A 20,397-nucleotide genomic window follows, 5' to 3' on the forward strand; every position below is an offset into this window, starting at 1 on the left:
AGAAACTGTTGAGGAGCTAACTACGGTATATTAGAAGGTGTATATGCATGCAAATATTTTCTATATAGTACATGCTGTACATCGGCACTCCCGTGTTGTAATCTCGGATATATTAGCATACATACTGTGGTGCTTGAAGCCATCAGAATGTTCTATATTTCTGCATAAATTTGACCTGAAACTACATCAGATTTTCACACAATCCTAAAAGTAGTTAAAGATAACAAATGAGTTAAAAATATTAGACTTAGTCATTTATTTATTAAGAAAAATGATCCACTATCATGTATTTGTAAGGGGCAAAAGTATGTGAACCTTTAGGATTAGCAGATCATTTGAAGGTGAAATTGGAGTCGGGTGTTTTCAATCAATAGCATAACAATCCGTTGTGAGTGGGCGACCTGTTTTATCTAAAGAACAGGGATCTATCAAAGGCTGATCTTCACAAGACATGTTTGGGGAAGTGAATCGTGGCACAAACAAGGGAAATTTGCGACATCAGAAGAAGAGTTGTTGATGCTCATCAGGCTGCAAAAGGTTACAAAGCATCTATTAAAGGATAACTCATATTTTTATTTATTTTTGGCTAGTTTACTAGAGCAGGCATGGCCAACCTCGGCTCTCCAGCTGTTGCAAAACTACAACTCCCAGCATGCAAAGACTGCCTACAGCTATCAGCCTGCGGCACAGCCAGCTGTCTGTACTTTACAATCATTCTATCTTTATTGTAGTTGAAATCATCTCATCAGGCATTAGTGAGCTTGTCCTGGTTTTATGTTCATACACAACAGCCAATCTAAGCACACACTGCTGCAGTGTAAAGCATGAAAGAGAGACAGACAGCTTATTCTCAGACAGGATCTTTTCAGATTGCTCCACATTTTCATGGTAACTAATATTGCAATGGAGCTAAGCAGTATTCACAGATCATAGCTGTGCCCCAATGAAGCAGAAAAGTTACAGTAACACTCGATTTGGTTAATATGGTGTTCATGGGCATTCTACCTCTTATATGTGTGATAGTAGTTTATGCTGCTCTAGAAAACATTTGTGATTGTAAATTCAGACACTGTCTCTTTAAATTATTTTAAAGCACCTACTGGAAGAGAAACCAGAGGGTCTTATAAATGAAGCTGCTAGGTAAGTGAATATCTGCTTTAACATCTTGCTGTACATGATAAAACTGCATTGTCAGGATAGGGGTCCAGTTTTAGCAACATTTCAGGCCGACGTATTCTCCAATGAGCTCAGTGGAGAAGTGGCCATGCTTGTGCACGACACTCTCCATTGAAGTCTATGGAAGCTAAAAGGGTATTCTGGATAGAACAGGTTATGCACTGGATGGGAATAAGTTAGATCGGTGGAAGTCCAACCGCTAGGACCCCTACTGATCATGAGAAAAGTGATCCTGTGCCCCCAGATGGATGAAGTGACTGGTTAAGCATGCACACTTCCTCTCCATTAATCTCTATGCGACTGCCGGAGATAACCAAGTACAGTACTTTGCTATCTTCAGCACTCCTATAGATTTTGAGTGGAGCAGTGGTGCTTATGCTCGACCATCGCTCCATTTAAATGGGGGACACAGGACCAGTGGATAGGGGATAACTAACGAGAATACCCATTTAAGGAAATAACTGATTGCTGCTTGCTTGGCTCTTTCCATAACTCCTATAGACGTCAAAGAAAGGGCCACACAATCTCAGCCACCTCTCCCACTCTGAGCATGTGAGAGGACCCCATTAGGCATTTATGACACGTCCTATGCTTAAATGGTCACTCTACTTTCAGAGACCTTTGCCTAAATCGGTAGTACAGAAGACTATAAGAAACTTTGTAGTATAAAAACCTCTGAAATTATGTTACAAAGTTTATGTCCACCTGTACTATTACTATTTATGTTGATAATACAGTGACTGTTCCTTCATAATCCACTTTATATCAATTCCTTGGCTTCCAGTAAACATTTCTTTGATGTACATCAATTTTCTAATCTGGGTATAACGCCTGTAAATCTTATGTTTCTACTCCCAAACTGCGTGCTCATTTCTAGGGGTTACGCCCACCGCTGTAATGTTAGGAGCGGTGGCCGCACAAGCGCACTTATCCTCTATGCCCCGGCTGCAGAGGTGGCCAGGTTTGACAGGAGCAAGTGTGCACTACCACTTGTGCATGCGCATTCACTCCCGGCCCCGGCCACCTCGTAGGAGCTGTCAATACAGCAGGGAAAATGATCACAGTTACAGGCCATGCGCTACAGCCCCTGTGGCACTGTTGTATTTTCCTATAATTCACATACTGGGCAGAGTAAACTGTAGGTAGATGACAAGAAGGGAACTTTTACACTGCACACAGAACAGATGGTGACAAGCCACTTACCATTGGATGTCACGATCTGCTCTGCCCTCCCAGAGGCTGACACAGCCTCGGGAGTGAGCGCGCACAGACAAGGGGCGGGGTTACTTCCTCCCTGCCAGGCTTGCTGTGCTTGTATCTCAGAGTTCAGCTCCGCCCCCAACAAGCAGGAAAGAGGGGCCCTGAGAGCAGTGAGGCAGCCAGCAGCTAGGGAGGCGAGACAACCCCTTTAAAAACAAAGATTTTTTTTTATTTTTTGCTTCCTTACATTCCATCAGCCCTAACTTTGTTTAGCTACTATTTGCGGCCTCATTTTTTTAAGAGACCTATTTTTTGGCATCAAATTCAGATAATTGTATGGTAAAATTTAGTTGATATGATTTTTTTTGTATAAATCAATTTAAAAAAAATTAATTCCTCCAGTGTTTTTTTTTTTATTTAATTTAATTTATATTTTCTGCTGTTAACCGTTAAAATTAAAGAGGTGAAATTAGATCTCCTGCTCTCCGCGCCAACCTGCTTCATGATTGGCCGTTTTCTTCTTAGTTTTTCCCCTAGGAGAGAACTGCCAATCATTAGCAGGGAGAGCAGGAGCTCAGAAGTAACTGTGACTCTTCAAAGGCAGCCGTGACTCTTTCAATCCCGGGCTTCATTTATGATAAAGCTGGTACTTTTATCTCATGTGTGACGCACCTCGGAAATCAGAATGGCTGTCACCACTTTATATTGCCCTTAGCAGGGGCGGATTGGCCATATACCTTACAGGGAAATTTCCCAGTGGACCGATGCCCATGGGGCTACTTGAGCCCTCCTCACGGCCGGCCAGTGGAGGTTTTGGGCAATGTATTGTGTGCTGCTGGCAGTATGTTGTGATGGACGGTGGTATTTGGCTCTGTTGGGGTGGTATAATGTGCCACAATATGGTATTGGGGGCCCTGCCTTCCATCAATTTGGACCCAACTAAAAACAGGGCCACTTTTAGTAATTTTTTTCAGGGCCCATGTGACCTGTAAGCTTGGCTATACTTGCATTGTATTATAAAGCTGTTTGGTTGATCATCCAGTTTCACAGACATAACCCAAAGGTTTTCTGTACGGCGTCTTTCAAATTTTACCTCGCCCTATTCCAAATTTTTTATTCCATATTAGCCATTCAGCAGAAGCCAGTATTATGCCATAGTCTGTTCCAGATTCATAAGCCAATAAAAAAATACACAAACATTAAAAAAAAAAAATTCTATTGCAGGCAGGTAGCACTGGCGGACGTGATCATTATCAACAAAGCTGATTTAGTCTCGGTTCAAGAACTGGAGGATGTGAGATCTGTTGCCAGGTAAATATAAAAATGCTTTCTACTGCATTGTAGTGCCAGAGTATAGCATGAAACACCTGCTGTAGCTTCTAACTATTGTGTTTGAAGCCCTAAAATGGCTTGCTGTTGCACAGGAGCCTTAAGTATGTAAAATGTAAACAAGTGCCAAAGAAAATAGTACTTGCTGTACTTTAAAGGGGTTTTCTGGTTTGCATCAACATCCTTAAAATTGTCATTTATGAAGGTAGCTGCTGGTTAGCAATGCATTTAATTTACCTTCATTGCTCCTGGGCAAGTATCTGGGTGGGGGAGCTATAAACTAGCAGGGCATTGTTCAGGGTGGTGTTGGAGCTGTGGAACAGAAATAAGTGCATCATGGGTTTGGTTGGATACAGAGCAGGAAATGCTACATACAGGATAGAAACAAACCAGATGATTTGTTTACATGGTCCAAATTGGGAAAAAAAAAAAAAGCATGGGAAAGATGTACATAGTCAAACATATGAGTATATTTGTTAAAAACCATAGTAATCCTGGAAAACCCATTTAACTGGTTAGTGACTGCCAGTATGCCTTTTTTCAGCGGCCTTAGCCTACATGCACACAAACGTTTGTGTTTTGCGGTCCGCCAAAAAAACGGATGACGTCCGTATGGCATCCTTTTTTTTTTTTTTTTTTTTTTTTTTTTTTTTTTTTTTTTGCGGTTCCATTGTAACAATGCCTATCCTTGTCTGCAAAACGGACAAGAATAGGACAGGTTCTATTTTTTGGGCGGGGCTATGGAACGGAGCAACAGATGTGGACAGCACACGGAGTGCTGTCTGCATCTTTTGCAGGCCCCATTGTCCCATTGTGAATGGGTCGGCACCTGAGCCGCAAAAAATGCCTGTCGGATGCGGAACCAAACCACGTTTGTGTGCATGTAGGCTTAGGCTAAGCCATCACCTTCATATGGTGGCCTAGTCTAAGCATGGGTCTCCCGTGCAGGGCAGAACAGGAGCGTGGCTTTCTCATGAGAGCCAGACTCCTGCTTTAATGGCTCGGGCCGGCAGCAGTGCCAATCCTGGCCCTTTAACCCCTTAGATGCAGTTGGCAATAGCAGTTCAGATTGAGGGAAGTCCCTCAGTCAGGCATCAGCACCCCCGCAAACGAGATTGTGGGTTGCCAATGTCTTGGCATAGCAGCCAGGGGCCTAATGAAGGCCCCAGGCCTGCCTGCATTGTATGTAAAAAGTTATGGGTCTTGGGAGGCAGTGATGCAAAACTTTTATTTTTTTTTTGCTGTAATTGTACTGACTCAGAGAATAAAGTTATCATGTTATTTATGTTGAAAAATGACCACCGCTAAATTTATAATGTAAAAACTCAGTAGCACTATTGCTGTTTTTTTTTTCCTTCCCACCTTCAGAAAGAGGTAATGGTAAGTAAGTTATGGCTACCCCTAAATGATGCCATTAAAAACTACAACTTGTTCTGCAAAAAAACAAGCTTTCATACGGCTACCTAAAAAAAAAAAAAAAAAAAAATGTTTAAACTCTTGGATCACAACAATTAAAACAGTTGCTTGGTCACTAAGGCCCGAAACAGGCTGGTCACTCAGGGGTTAATAGCCCTGTCTGCACCACATAGGGAACATACAATTGCTGCATATGCAGTGCCCTATAATACGAAGTATTTCATCCCGATGGTCCTGGCTTGTGTCATATGAGCTACTTTCCAGTTCTAAAGTAGATAACCTAATCAGATGGAGGTTCAGATACTACTAATGCAGCTCAACCACTGATAAAGAATATTTCTATAGAAACAGTAGTCTATCTATCTATCTTCCAGTGGAATAAGCTAATAGTTACCAAAATTATGACAGTTAAAAAAAATAAGGTAATAAAATAGTTAAAGGGAACCTGTCACCTCTGGCAAGCCCTATTAAAGGGAACCTGTCACCTGGATTTTGGGTATAGAGCTGAGGACATAAGCTGCTAGATGGCCACTAGCACATCCACAATACCCAGTCCCCATAGCTCTGTGTGCTTTTATTGTGTAAAAAAACGATTCTATAGATATGTAAATTAACCTTAGATGAGTCCTGTCTCCTCCATGCTTGAGAGATGAGTCCAGCGTTCTCTGACTCTGAGCCCAGCCATGCCCACTGTGAAGGAGCCCAGCACCGCCCCGCATCCTCCGAGTCTCCTCCTTGCTCCCTGACGTCACAAAGCTAGAGCGCCGTAATCTCGTGATGTGCAAGCTAGTGCATGCGCAGTTCGTTCCCTGAGGCTGATGCCAGCATAGGGAAGGAACACTATGCCGACACTGCGCATGCGCTAGCTCGCGCATCGTGAGATTACGGTGCTCTAGCTTTGTGATGTTGGGGAGCAAGGAGGAGATTCGGAGTAGGCGGGGTGTGGCTGGGCTCCGGAAACATTAGTAGCCTCATTTACATATATATAAAATAGTTTTTTGGACACAATAAAAGCACAGAGAGCTATGGGGACTGGATATTGTAGATGTGTTAGCGGCAATCTAGCAGCTTATGTCCTCAGCTCTATACCCAAAATCCAGATGACAGGTTCCCTTTAAGTACTAGGGAAAAGAGGGAGAGGAGTCTGAGACTCTTGGTCCCGCCTTCCCTCACCTCCTGCCCATGACTAGCAGGTTTCTTTCATGTTACTCATAGGAGAGAAGCCTTCCGGTCATGGGCAGAAGGCTGGGGGGGTCGGGGCCAAGAGTCTCATTGGACGCATCTCCCTTATAGCGCTGGCACATGTTGCGAGCTTCGGCCTAGGAATACTGTAAAAGTACTGAATGCACTGAAAACAGTGAGGGCTGCACAGTACAGGTGACAGGTTCCCTAAAAATTGATTTTATTTTTATTTTTACAGGCTCACACCTCATGTAATGTACAAGTGAACCAGGTACCATATTTTTCACCCCCATAAGACCCCCCCCCCCCCCCACCCCCAAAAAAAAGTGGGGGTAAAATGGCAGTGTGTCTTATGGGCGAATGCTGTTGGAATTGCGGCGGGGCCTGGTGCAGTAACTACTCTATTACACCGGGCTCCGCACACAGCAGGATTCATATGTAAAGTGTAGGCAATCCTCTGCGGTAGCACTATGAAACTCCCATACTAGCAGGCAGGGTGGCCAGTCACGCGCATGCTCCGCCTGCTTCATTAATAAAGTGGGAGGAGCATGTGCGTGACGAAGTGAGTGACCGGCCAGCCTGCCTGCTAGAACCGGAGTTTCATAGTGAGTACTACGTGGATTGCGCTACCGCAGAGGATTGTTATACTTTACATATGGATTGCCTACACTTTACATATGAATACTGCTGTGTTCAGGGCCCATAGTAGAGTACCGCAATTTCAATATCAGTTGCCGGCCTCCACCCCCTGTATTGGGGGGTCACTATTTACACAGGGACACTGTTATGGGAAGGGGGATCTGTGGATGACACACATATAGCATAAGATGCTATATATGTGTCATCTACAGATCCTCCCATAGCCGTGTCATCCACAGATCCCCCCCCACCTATAACAGTGTCATCCACAGATCCCCCCCCCATAACGGTGTCATCCACAGATCCCCCCCCATAACGGTGTCATCCACAGATCCCCCCCCATAACGGTGTCATCCACAGATCCCCCCCATAACGGTGTCATCCACAGATCCCCCCCCCTCCCCATAACAGTGTCCTCCACAGATTCCCCCCCATAACGGTGTCATCCACAGATCCCCCCCCCCCCCATAACAGTGTCATCCACAGATCCCCTCCCATAAGTGTCATCCACAGATCCCCCCCCCCCATAACAGTGTCATCCACAGATCCCCCCCCATAACAGTGTCATCCACAAATCCCCCCCATAACAGTGTCATCCACAGATCCCCCCCCCCCATAACAGTGTCATCCACAGATCCCCCCCCCCCCATAACAGTGTCATCCACAGATTCCCCCCCCCATAACAGTGTCATCCACAGATTCCCCCCCCATAACAGTGTCATCCACAGATTCCCCCCCATAACAGTGTCATCCACAGATTCCCCCCCATAACAGTGTCATCCACAGATTCCCCCCCATAACAGTGTCATCCACAGATTCCCCCCCATAACAGTGTCATCCACAGATTCCCCCCCATAACAGTGTCATCCACAGATTCCCCCCCATAACAGTGTCATCCACAGATTCCCCCCCCATAACAGTGTCATCCACAGATTCCCCCCCCATAACAGTGTCATCCACAGATTCCCCCCCCATAACAGTGTCATCCACAGATTCCCCCCCCATAACAGTGTCATCCACAGATTCCCCCCCCATAACAGTGTCATCCACAGATTCCCCCCCCATAACAGTGTCATCCACAGATTCCCCCCCCATAACAGTGTCATCCACAGATTCCCCCCCCCATAAGTGTCATCCACAGATTCCCCCCCCCATAAGTGTCATCCACAGATTCCCCCCCCCATAAGTGTCATCCACAGATTCCCCCCCCCATAAGTGTCATCCACAGATTCCCCCCCCCATAAGTGTCATCCACAGATTCCCCCCCCCATAAGTGTCATCCACAGATTCCCCCCCCCATAAGTGTCATCCACAGATTCCCCCCCCCATAAGTGTCATCCACAGATTCCCCCCCCCATAAGTGTCATCCACAGATTCCCCCCCCCATAAGTGTCATCCACAGATTCCCCCCCCCCCATAAGTGTCATCCACAGATCCCCCCCCCATAACAGTGCGTCATCCACAGATCCCCCCCCCATAACAGTGCGTCATCCACAGATCCCCCCCCCATAACAGTGCGTCATCCACAGATCCCCCCCATAACAGTGCGTCATCCACAGATCCCCCCCATAACAGTGCGTCATCCACAGATCCCCCCCATAACAGTGCGTCATCCACAGATCCCCCCCATAACAGTGCGTCATCCACAGATCCCCCCCCATAACAGTGAGTCATCCACAGATCCCCCCCCATAACAGTGAGTCATCCACAGATCCCCCCCCATAACAGTGCGTCATCCACAGATCCCCCCCCCATAACAGTGCGTCATCCACAGATCCCCCCCCCCTAAGGCCTCCTGCACACGAACGTTGTGTGCATCCGTGGCCGTTGTGCCGTTTTCCGTTTTTTTTCACGGACCCATTGACTTTCAATGGGTCCGTGGAAAAATCGGAAAATGCACCGTTTGGCAGCCGCATCCGTGAGCCGTGTTTCCTGGCCGTGAAAAAAATATGACCTGTCCTATTTTTTTCACGGCCAACGGTTCACGGGCCCATTCAAGTCAATGGGTCCGTGAAAGAACACGGATGCACACAAGATTGGCATCCGTGTCCGTGATCCGTGGCCGTAGGTTAGTTTCATACAGACGGATCCGAAGATCCGTCTGCATAAAAGCTTTTTCAGAGCTGAGTTTTCACTTCGTGAAAACTCAGATCCGACAGTATATTCTAACACAGAAGCGTTCCCATGGTGATGGGACGCTTCTAGTTAGAATACACTACAAACTGTGTACAAGACTGCCCCCTGCTGCCTGGCAGCACCCGATCTCTTACAGGGGGATATGATAGTGCGGCACCTGAAGGGGTTAATTGTACTATCATATCCCCCTGTAAGAGATCAGGGCTGCCAGGCAGCAGGGGGCAGACCCCCCCCCCCCCTCCCCAGTTTGAATATCATTGTGCGGCCCCCCCCTCCCCTGTTGTTAACTCGTTGGTGGCCAGTGTGCGCACCCCCCCCCCCCCATCATCGGTGGCAGCGGAGTAGAAGATTTTCATACTTACCTGGCTGCTGGCTGCTGCGATGTCTGCGTCCGGCCGGGAGCTCCTCCTACTGGTAAGTGACAGCAATGCGCCGCACAGACCTGTCACTTACCAGTAGGAGGAGCTCCCGGCCGGACACATAGATCGCAGCAGCCAGGTAAGTATGAATCTTCTACTCCGCTGCCACCGATGATCGGGGGGGGGGGGGGGGGCACACTGGCCCCAATGCTATTATTACAATAGAGGGAGGGGGGGGGGGGGGTTGGGGGGGCGCGCACACTGGCCCCAATGCTATTATTACAATAGAGGGAGGGAGGGGGGTGCGCACACTGGCCACCAACGAGTTAACAATAGGGGAGGGGGGGCCCACTGGCCACCAATGAGTTAAAAACAGGGGGGGGGGTCTGCCCCCTGCTGCCTGGCAGCACCTGCCAGGCAGCAGGGGACAGTCATGTACACAGTTTTTTTGTATATTCTAACCTGAAGCGTCTCCATCACCATGGGAACGCCTCTGTGTTAGAATATACTGTCGGAAATGAGTTTCACGATGTAGCTCATATCCGACAGTATATTCTAACATAGAGGCGTTCCCATGGTGATGGGGACGCTACAAGTTAAAATATACCATCGGATTGGAGAAAACTCCAATCCGATGGTATAACAGAACTCCAGACTTTACATTGAAAGTCAATGGGGACGGATCCGTTTGAAATGGCACCATATTGTGTCAACATCAAACGGATCCGTCCCCATTGACTTGCATTGTAATTCAGGACGGATCCGTTTGGCTCCGCACGGCCAGGCGGACACCAAAATGACTTTTTTTTCATGTCCGTGGATCCTCCAAAAATCAAGGAAGACCCACGGACGGAAAAACGGTCACGGATCACGGACCTACGGACCCCGTTTTTGCGGACCGTGTAAAAAAACGTTCGTGTGCAGGAGGCCTAACAGTGCGTCATCCACAGATCCCCCCCCCCCATAACAGTGCGTCATCCACAGATCCCCCCCATAACAGTGCGTCATCCACAGATCCCCCCCCATAACAGTGCGTCATCCACAGATCCCCCCCATAACAGTGCGTCATCCACAGATCCCCCCATAACAGTGCGTCATCCACAGATCCCCCCCATAACAGTGCGTCATCCACAGATCCCCCCCATAACAGTGCGTCATCCACAGATCCCCCCCATAACAGTGCGTCATCCACAGATCCCCCCCATAACAGTGCGTCATCCACAGATCCCCCCATAACAGTGCGTCATCCACACATCCCCCCCATAACAGTGCGTCACCCACACATCCCCCCCCATAACAGTGCGTCACCCACACATCCCCCATAACAGTGCGTCACCCACAGACCACCATTAGTTCAAAAGCACACCTTTTGGTTCAAATTTTTATTTTCTTATTTTCCTCCTCAAAAACCTAGGTGGGTCTTATAGGGCGAAAAATACAGTATATTCGTTTTCCATATGCAAATGAGCAGTTGAGCTCACAGAGAGCCGGGCCCAAGCCACTCTGTGCATCCTTGCTATTTCCCCTTCTGCCAGCCTCTCCATCTCCTTCTTGATTGACAGGGCCAGTTGAGATGACTACAGGAACCTGGTCCTTTCAATCAGGACGCAGAGGACGGATGCAAGGGTGCACAGTGTAAAGGCTCACTTACATAGTACCAAGAATTTCCATTATATATTTTATGTGTATGTATTTATGACTTATATTTACTTTACCTTCTTTATTTTTCAAGGTCAATAAATGGACTTGTGAAAATTTTGGAAACTCAAAGATCTAGGTATTGATTTATTGAATTCAATATGTATACATGTTTCTTATGCGATATCTTTTTGTGTATAGATGTGTGATATGAATTTCACAAAATTTTTAGGGATATGCAGTCTGAGTTTTAAAACGAGTGCCTAAGCCTGGGTTTTACAGGATATCTATAAAATTCTACAAAAAAAAACTGAGTATGACAGCATTCCAAAATTGGTTTCAGTGACATAAAGCTGGCTCTTTATTTACCCATATGTGTGAAACATTTCAGCTAATGTATGGCCTTTAGACCCTTTCACTTTTTTCGCATTTTGTTGTTTTGCATCCTTGTGCTAAAATAAAAATTGACAGTTTTTCTGCCATCATTATGCACTCAATACACCATAATGAGAAAAATGAAAACAGAATTTTAGAAATCGGCTAATTACTTGAAAAATAAAAAATAAAATCTTGCATTGACATAAGTATTTAGACCCTTAAGGGTCCATTCACACGTCAGGATCGCCGGCACATAATAGAAAATGCCTATTTGCGGACAAGAATAGGACTTGTTCTATTTTTTTCAGGAACGGAATTGCGGATCCGCAATTCCGGATCCGGGCAGCACATCATGCTGCCCCATAGAAATGAATGGGTCTGCAATTCCGTTCCGCAAAATGCCGAACGAAATTGTGGACCTGTGAATGGACCCTTACTCAGTAATTCGTTGAAGCACCTTTGGAAGTGATTTACTGCCTCCAGGCTTCTTGGATATGAGAATGATGGCACAAGGTTTTCACACCTGTATTTGGGGATTTGATGCCTTTCTTCCCTGCAGATCCTCTCAAGTTCTGTCAGGTTGGATGGGGACTGTCTGTGGACAGCCATTTTCATGACTTTCCAGAGATGTTTGATTGGACCACTCAAGGCGATTCACAGAGTTGTCCCTAAGCCACTCCTGTGTTGTCTTGGCTGTGTGCTTAGGTTCATTGTCTTGTTGGAATGTGAACCGTTGGCCCAGTCTGAGGTCCAGAGCACTCTGGATCAGATTTCATTAAGAATATCTCTGTTCTTTGCTCTATTCAGCTTTCCCTCAACTCTGACTGTTCTCCCTGTCCCAGCAGCTAAAAAAAAAAAACGAGAGTCTGATGCTGCCACCACTGTGCTTCATTGTAGGGATGGTATTGAACAGTGCCTGGTTTGGCCCTAGAATTGAGGACAAAAAGTTCAATTTTGGTTTCATCAGACCAGAGAATCTGATTTATCACAGTCTGAGAGTCCTTCAGGTGCATTTTTGCACACTTTCAAGTGTCTTATGGTTGAGTGGACAGAATCCTCTCCTCAGTAAAGCGTCCAAATTGGTGGAGTTCTGGTTGACTTTTTTGTAAGCTTCTCCTGTCTGTACACAGGGTCTTTAGAGATCAGCCAGAGTGACCACTGGGTTCTTGGTCACCTCTCTTACTAAGGCCCATTTCTCCTGATTACTTAGTTTGGTGATGCAGCCGACTCGTGGAAGAATTTTGGTTGTTCAAAACTTCTTTCATTTAACAAGTATGGAGGCCACTGTGCTCTTGGGAACTTTTAGTGCGGAATTTTTTTTTGTACTGTTCCCCTTATCTGTGCCTCCACACAGTCTTGTGTTTGACCTCTACAGGCAGTTCCTTCCTCCTCGTGGCTTTGTTTTTGCTCTGATATGCATTGTCAACTATGCGAACTTATATACCGTAGTCAGGGTTGTGTCTTTCCAAATCATGTCCGATCAACTGAATTTACCACAGGTGGGTTCCAAACAAGAGGTAGAAATATCACAAAGATGAAATAGGAAGCCCCCTGAGCTAGGGTGACAGCAAAGGGTCTGAATACTTAGGTCCATGCGAAATTTTAGTTTTTTTCTTTTTAATTCATTTTCAAATATTTCTAAAATTCTGTTTTAACTTTCTCTCTATGGGGTATTGAATGCAGGATGATGGGGGAAACTTTTTTTTTGTATTTTTTTTATTTTTTTTAAGCACAAGGCTGCAACATAACAAAATGCAAAAAAAAAATTAAGTGTATTTAGCTTTTTTATTTTTCAAGCATTACAATAAAAAAAAACACCCTCCCTCACAGAACCAACTGAGCACTGCGGCATGTAAATATTACAGTGCTGTTTAAGTCCACACATGGACTTTCCACCACTGCTACTACACTAGGCTGCTCATGCACATGAAATACCTATATGTACTCATCTGCTTCCCTCTCTTATACACATGCTGAGCCGAACATGGGGTCAGGCGAGTAAGTAGGTTATATACCAGAGAATAACCTGATCCTTATCTCCTGTATCTACCATTCTGCCATTGGACGAAAGTTGGGAGAACCTATACACATAAGATGGTTTGCTGGTTTGGCTGATATACAGTACAGACCAAAAGTTTGGACACACCTTCTCATTCAAAGAGTTTTCTTTATTTTCATGACTATGAAATTGTAGATTCACACTGAAGGCATCAAAACTATGAATTAACACATGTGGAATTATATACATAACAGAAAATATGTCATATTCTAGGTTCTTCAAAGTAGCCACCTTTTGCTTTGATTACTGCTTTGCACACTCTTGGCATTCTCTTGATGAGCTTCAAGAGGTAGTCACCTGAAATGGTTTTCACTTCACAGGTGTGCCCTGTCAGGTGGATAGATAGCTGATAGTCCTACTGAATAGACTGTTAGAATTTGTATTATGGCAAGAAAAAAGCAGCTAAGTAAAGAAAAACAAGTGGCCATCATTACTTTAAGAAATGAAGGTCAGTCAATCTGAAAAATTGGGAAAACTTTGAAAGTAAGGGCTATTTGACCATGAAGGAGAGTGATGGGGTGCTGCGCCAGATGACCTGGCCTCCACAGTCACCGGACCTGAACCCAATCGAGATGGTTTGGGGTGAGCTGGACCGCAGAGATGAGGCAAAAGGGCCAACAAGTGCTAAGCATCTCTGGGAACTCCTTCAAGACTGTTGGAAGACCATTTCAGGTGACTACCTCTTGAAGCTCATCAAGAGAATGCCAAGAGTGTGCAAAGCAGTAATCAAAGCAAAAGGTGGCTACTTTGAAGAACCTAGAATATGACAGATTTTCAGTTGTTTCACACTTTTTTGTTATGTATATAATTCCACATGTGTTAATTCATAGTTTTGATGCCTTCATAGTCATGAAAATATAGAAAACTCTTTGAATGAGAAGGTGTGTCCAAACTTTTGGTCTGTACTGTACATTCTCACGGTCTGTGCAATATACTAGACACCTGGACACATATTAACCATACAACGCTATAATATTATAATAACCATTAATTTCCTGCTCTCAGATTTTGCGCAAGCACAGGGTACCGTCTGGCCTGTGCATTAAAATGCATACTGTGTGTACTGCCTATGTTCTGCGCATGTGCTGCTGACCTGCACAGTACAAGAACCACCAGAAAATTAAGACTGTCATCAGAAAAAACAGGACTGGAGCCTCGCAGCTCATGCGCAGTATATACTATGAAGCCACTGCCCACAATATGTATTGTAAAGAGCAGGTCCGGGCCATGTGATAGTCTGCGGGAGATTTGGCAGAAGGAAAGTGTGACGTCAACTGGAGAGGAAAAGGACTTCAGAGAGCAAGGGTGAGGGGCTGGGATTGGGCACTTTAAAGAAGGTAAATGCCCAGCTGGGCACTTGGTGCCTCACTTGCATATCAAACAAAGTTCATTTTCTGGTTGATTAAAAACGAGGTTATACATTCATGAGAACAATGCACAATGGCAATGTTAATCTGATGGCAAGGTAACTGTTGAAGGGTTTATTAAAATGTGCATGGAGTATTGTAGCAGTCTGCTACTCTAATCCCAATGCATCCTGTGTGTGTATTGTTTCTAACCTTGGTAAGTCCGTACCCTGCTGGCATGAATTTCAAGAGTTTATATCAGTTTTTACCCTGGCTGTCATGTCCACTTACACGGCACACTTCCATGCTCTTTCTGAAATCAATGTATCTAATGCCTCATTATTGCTCTATGTCAATAGCATTCCCTCTGTGTTTAAGAAGTGCAAGCTGCATGAAAAGCAATTTTCTAATGAAACCTGCTGGATAAAGACTGAAGATTACATACAGAGCATCATGCTAGATATTTCTTACTGCACAACCATAGCTCTACTAACATGGACTTTATTTTGTTTGTTTTCCAGGGTGGACCTAGCAGAAATTTTAGATTTGCATGCGTTTGACAGTTTGTCTGGGAAGAGGTAATATATGTGGAATACATTTTTCTTTTACAGGAGATTATTTTGCTAAAGTACAGAGATTCTCAGCACCCACATCAGTCCCTGTCCACACAGTGCTGACTGTCTGATTTCCTTATCTCACATACATACTCTAGGACCAGTTAATCTGACAGTGAGGGCTGATTCACACGGCTGTGATCGGCCCCGGAAATATGACGCGTGTCAGCCACATCTCCCAGGCCAAGGAAAATATGGCAGCACAAACGCGTTTCAGCCCATCCAAACCTTTATCAACCGATTGATAAAAGCTTGGATGGGTCAAAACGCTTCCTGACTGTATTATATGAGAAAATAAAGAAGTACTGAAGAACGTATTTGTGCTGCCGGATTTTTCTTGTGCTGAATATTGAATTTCTCCGTAGCAGCACACCTGGAATTGAGTGCTGAGAGGTTTGTGCTGGTGAACATCTCCCAGGCCGAATACAGCTCCCCTGACTTGAATTGACTGAATCATTGTGATTTATGATACAATTAATTAATATAAGGGGTGTACTGGCCATCAACCCTACAGGGAAATTTCTTGGTGGGCCAATACCCTGTAAAACATTAGGAGCGAGGGCAGCCTAATAAGCATGTTGATATGATGGAGGAGAAGGAGGAGGAAGAGAAAAGGAAGATTGAACCATATACCCTTTTTTTGTGGTGGAAGGGGTGCATGGGAATACAGTGTATTCAATACACCATAAAAGCCACATTTAAAGTGCCTTTATGTTCAGCCGCTTTCCTCTGGACAGGGGATTGGCCAGCACGTAACACAGGGGAAGAGGAGGCAGTGGTGTGACCCGCAGATTGTGGAGACCTGATTGTGTGACCTGATTGTGGACCCAGGCGTTCGGCCCACCTATTAGGGTGCTTTGATGCCATGTGGCGGATCATGCTGCTGGTGGTGAGGTTGCTAGTGTTCACACCCCTGCACGTTTTGGTGTGGCACAGGTTGCAAATGACGTTTCTTTTATCGTCCGCACTTTCCTCAAAAAAAGCGCCACACTGTGGAACACCTACCCCTTGGCAAGGGAGTTTGCCGCAAGGGGGTGCTCTGGGGAACAGTTGCGGGCCTGTTTGGTGTGGCCCACCTTCTCCCTTTTGCCACCCCACTGCCTCATCCAGCCTGTTGCGGTGCTGCGGATCCCTCCCCCTCTGTACTGCTGTCCTTGCTCGGCTTGCCACCTTCACAGGTTGGGTCAGTGATTTCATCGTCCACCACCTCCTCTTCCATTTCCTCACTCTGGTCATCCTCCTGACTTGTTGACCTAACAAGAACCTCACTTATTGACAACTGTGTCTCATCCTCATCATCAACCTGTTAAGACACTGATTGCCGTTGACTTATTGGCCACTATGTCTCATCATCATCATCCACCTCATGAAACACTAACTGACGTTCCCCACCGTCATCATCTTCTGACTGTGGATGCTCCAGAGTTTGGGAATCAGGGCACAATATCTCCTCATGTCCCTCTTCAAGCAGGCTTGGAGAGGGGCCCAAATCAAGGAATGGCGATGGAAAGAGCTCCTCAGAATATCCGAGTGTGGGATCACTTGTTTGCCAAGACTCTCCATGGTGGGAGGAAGGAGGATCAGGGTGAGAATTCTGTTGACCAGACTCTTGGGTACTGAGACTGGACTTTGTGGGTGACAGGGTGGTGCTTAACCGACTGGAAGCATTATCTGCTACAATCCAACTGACCACCTGGTCGCACTGGTGAGACTTTGAGAGTGGCGTCCTGCACCGCCCTGCAAACTGGGACATGAAGCTAGGTATCGTGGATGAATGTGTTTCTAGCAGCAGCTGCAGTTTCACCGCGCCCAGGGCCACGGCCTCTGCATACACCATCAGCAGCACGGCCACTTCCGCGTCCCTTACTGCTCACCTTGAGCATATTAAATGGTATATATTCTTGCAAGTATGTCACACATACAGTAGCGCAGGTTTTGTAAGTGTATGCACAAATAAATTGCACTGAATGTCACTGATATTTAGGATGTGCAAACGTTATACAGGAGATGTAGTGCAGGTAATGTCGCTGTCACCAGCGGCCAAACAATTGCGCTGAATGTCACAGATATTTAGGATGCGCAAATGTAACACAACAGATGTAGCAGAGGTTGTGTCACTGTCAGCAGCGGCCAAACAATTGCACGCAATTTAGCGCAGGCTGCGCTAATAATATATATTGCAGCCAGTTAAAACAACAGTCCTTAAATTGACTTTTTGGTCTCTAACACCTTTCAACACTAAACCCTGCATAAAAAAAACAAACCAATTCCTGTCCCTACACTATCTGCCCCTTCTGCTGCAGCTCGCCCTGACTAAGACTGAGCCGAACCACGTATCATTGGGGGCTATATAGCACCCGATGACGCGTTCCGGCCAGCCAATCGCTGTTATGCCAGTAACCAACATGGCTATGGCATTACAGTAAGTGCCAGTACCTCCCCGCATGTTTATTGGCTGCGTAGCAGCCAACAAACGTGCGGGGAGGAGACTCTAGCATCGTGCTCGAGCCCACGTGGTGTTCGGCCGAATACCGCCATGTGCCGATCATCGCGATGCTAGAGTCAAAATGGTGTTCGGCCGAGCATGCTTGCCTAACACTAACTACATGTAATAACAATTCTGGAGCATCTATTCTTATAACTCCATGTTGTGCCATTCCTTTATTGTTCCTGGTAGAAGTTATAAATTAATTACTAGCGGTATGCAATGAGGGTCCAGATGGATGTTACCATTTATAAGTCACACCGAGAAAACGCTTGACATCTCTGTATCATCAGGCCCCTTTCACACAGTAGATTTTGCAAAGGTAAAACCATTGTGTATTCTGCAGCAGAAACCCCTCTGGTTTCTACTGTTATTTTTTTTAACTTGAATTAGCTGTTCATCCCCATTGAACGGAGCTTAAAGGGGTTATCCGGCCCCTGAAATGAACCCCATATGCCCGGGCCCCTCACACCTCGGGTGACACTATGGAGGCTCGTTCCCATTAACGCCTGCTATTGGTTGCCCATCCCCCAACGCCGGAAGTCTTTATCTGCGCGACGGTGAGATGCAGTGGTGGCCGTGTTGGCGACGCGAGTGCCGGTGAGTGAGGTAAGTACATTGTGTGTAAGGGGCCAAGGAATAAGGGGGCCTTTCAGGAGTCGGATAACCCCTTTAAGCGCAATATCTTGCAGCACGCGTGCAGACACCACATGTTCTTTCTTGGTGCTTTTGCAGCTATAATCTGAAAACAGTGGGAGGCAGATTCAGCGTGGCTGGCGTTGTTTTTTTTGGCGCAGAATCCATACCAGATTTTGTCAGAGAAACGCTCAGAATGAACCTTGGTAGGTTAGATGAGCTGTGGGATGACAGCTAGCTAAATGGATGCTTTCATACATCGTTTTTTAGTGGCACCAGCTTTAGATGTTAGCTGAAGGTCTATGGGAAATATGAAATGCAGTACACACACGGAACTGGTGTGAAGTAGAACTGGCTTAGTTGCCCATAGCAACCAATCAGATTCCACCTTTCATTTTTCAGAGCTCATTTGGAAAGTAAAAGCTAGAATCTGGTTGCTCTGGGCAACTCAGCCAGTTTTCCTTTACACCAGGCCATGTGACCACCGATCAAATACTGATGACCTATCCAGAGCATAGGTCATCAGTATAAAAGTCTTGGAAAACCCCTTTAAAGATTCACCAAATTTATGAAACATTGATACTTTTTAGCGCAAATTATGACTCCTGCAAAACTAGCTTTAGAGATTCCCCTCCTGATAAATTTCCCCCCATGTGCACAAGTGTTCTACATTTTGTATCTCAATATTAGTATTACGTATTATCTAGTTACAGCTAATAGTGTGCTAAATGTGATGAATGAATGCAGCAAAGTAACATACAAAGTGTGAACAAATAAAACCTTTCAGCCATAGCACAAGGCTGAATATGCCCAAGTGACATTCCCCCGCAGACAATCTAGCTCTTCATGATGGGATTTGCAGCTAAATATTGTCTAATAGATTCCGTCCATTTGAACTGGAGAATCCCCTTTCCTGCAGGGGGCTGGCAAGGACTTCAAAACGAAACATCTGCAAGGACTAAGCAGATCTGCAAGGGGTAAATTGGTAACAGTGGGTTTGAAAGAAGGGAGGGAAAGTGTATGTGTAGACAAGCTGCTGGAGTGAATGGCGCTCTGCGGGAACTGAGGCGAGAAGGGTGTCAAGTTTAATTCAGTGCAGCTGGTTAATCTTGAAAGGGTTGCATTAGGTATTTAGTGCCTGCACCTAGCCCAAATCTGTGCGACAGCGAGAAGGGCCATTATTGATATTGATGACTTATCCTATTAATAGTCATTAATATCCGATCGGTATGACAGGTCTGACACCCCGCACTACCACCTTCAGCCTCCGGCACTGGAACTAGCACTTTCAGTGGAACAGGAAGAACAGCTCCGTTCAATGTGTAGTAACCCAGCAAGACCGCTACACTTTGAATGAAGCTGTTCTTTCAGTTCCATTCAAAGTGTTGGTTCTGGCGCCAGAGGCTGCAGGGAACAGCTGATCGGTGGGGGGTGCAGGGTATCTATCATTTGTCACATGTGGCATAAAGTACGCCAACACAGACTCGAGCAAAACTGACTTCAAATATTCCTCCCAATAAATTCCCCCCAAATTTCCTCCCATATGTAATTGCAAAAATGCAGTTGGAGGAAACTATTCACAGAGCCTCTCCATATTCATTGGTTTACATGATTTTTGGTGAACATATAAGTCTATTAACTTGTATTGCTGACAGAATAACATTTAAAGGGATTTTTTTGGAGATCCAGTAACCTACTGGGCTTTCCATGGGTTCCGCCTAGCAGTGAGCTCAGCGATGTCACCGGGCCTAATGGGTGGGCTTTAGCGCTGCCCTAGCCTGTTAAACGGCTAGGGCAGCGCTAA

The 20,397-nt window shown here is 45.7% G+C and overlaps 1 protein-coding gene across 1 annotated transcript in view; it reads left to right on the forward strand.

Annotated features, from left to right (window-relative positions):
* LOC122922164 (COBW domain-containing protein 2-like) overlaps window positions 1–20,397 on the forward strand; it is a 102,658-nt gene that overhangs the window by 59,516 nt on the left and 22,745 nt on the right. The window contains exons 8-11 of the mRNA XM_044272675.1: window positions 1,094–1,140; window positions 3,601–3,687; window positions 11,170–11,214; window positions 15,380–15,436. Coding sequence (XP_044128610.1) covers window positions 1,094–1,140; window positions 3,601–3,687; window positions 11,170–11,214; window positions 15,380–15,436 — 236 coding nt within the window. The remainder of the gene's footprint in view (window positions 1–1,093; window positions 1,141–3,600; window positions 3,688–11,169; window positions 11,215–15,379; window positions 15,437–20,397) is intronic.

Source organism: Bufo gargarizans, chromosome 1 (assembly GCF_014858855.1).
Source record: "Bufo gargarizans isolate SCDJY-AF-19 chromosome 1, ASM1485885v1, whole genome shotgun sequence".
Classification (NCBI taxonomy): Eukaryota; Metazoa; Chordata; class Amphibia; order Anura; family Bufonidae; genus Bufo; species Bufo gargarizans.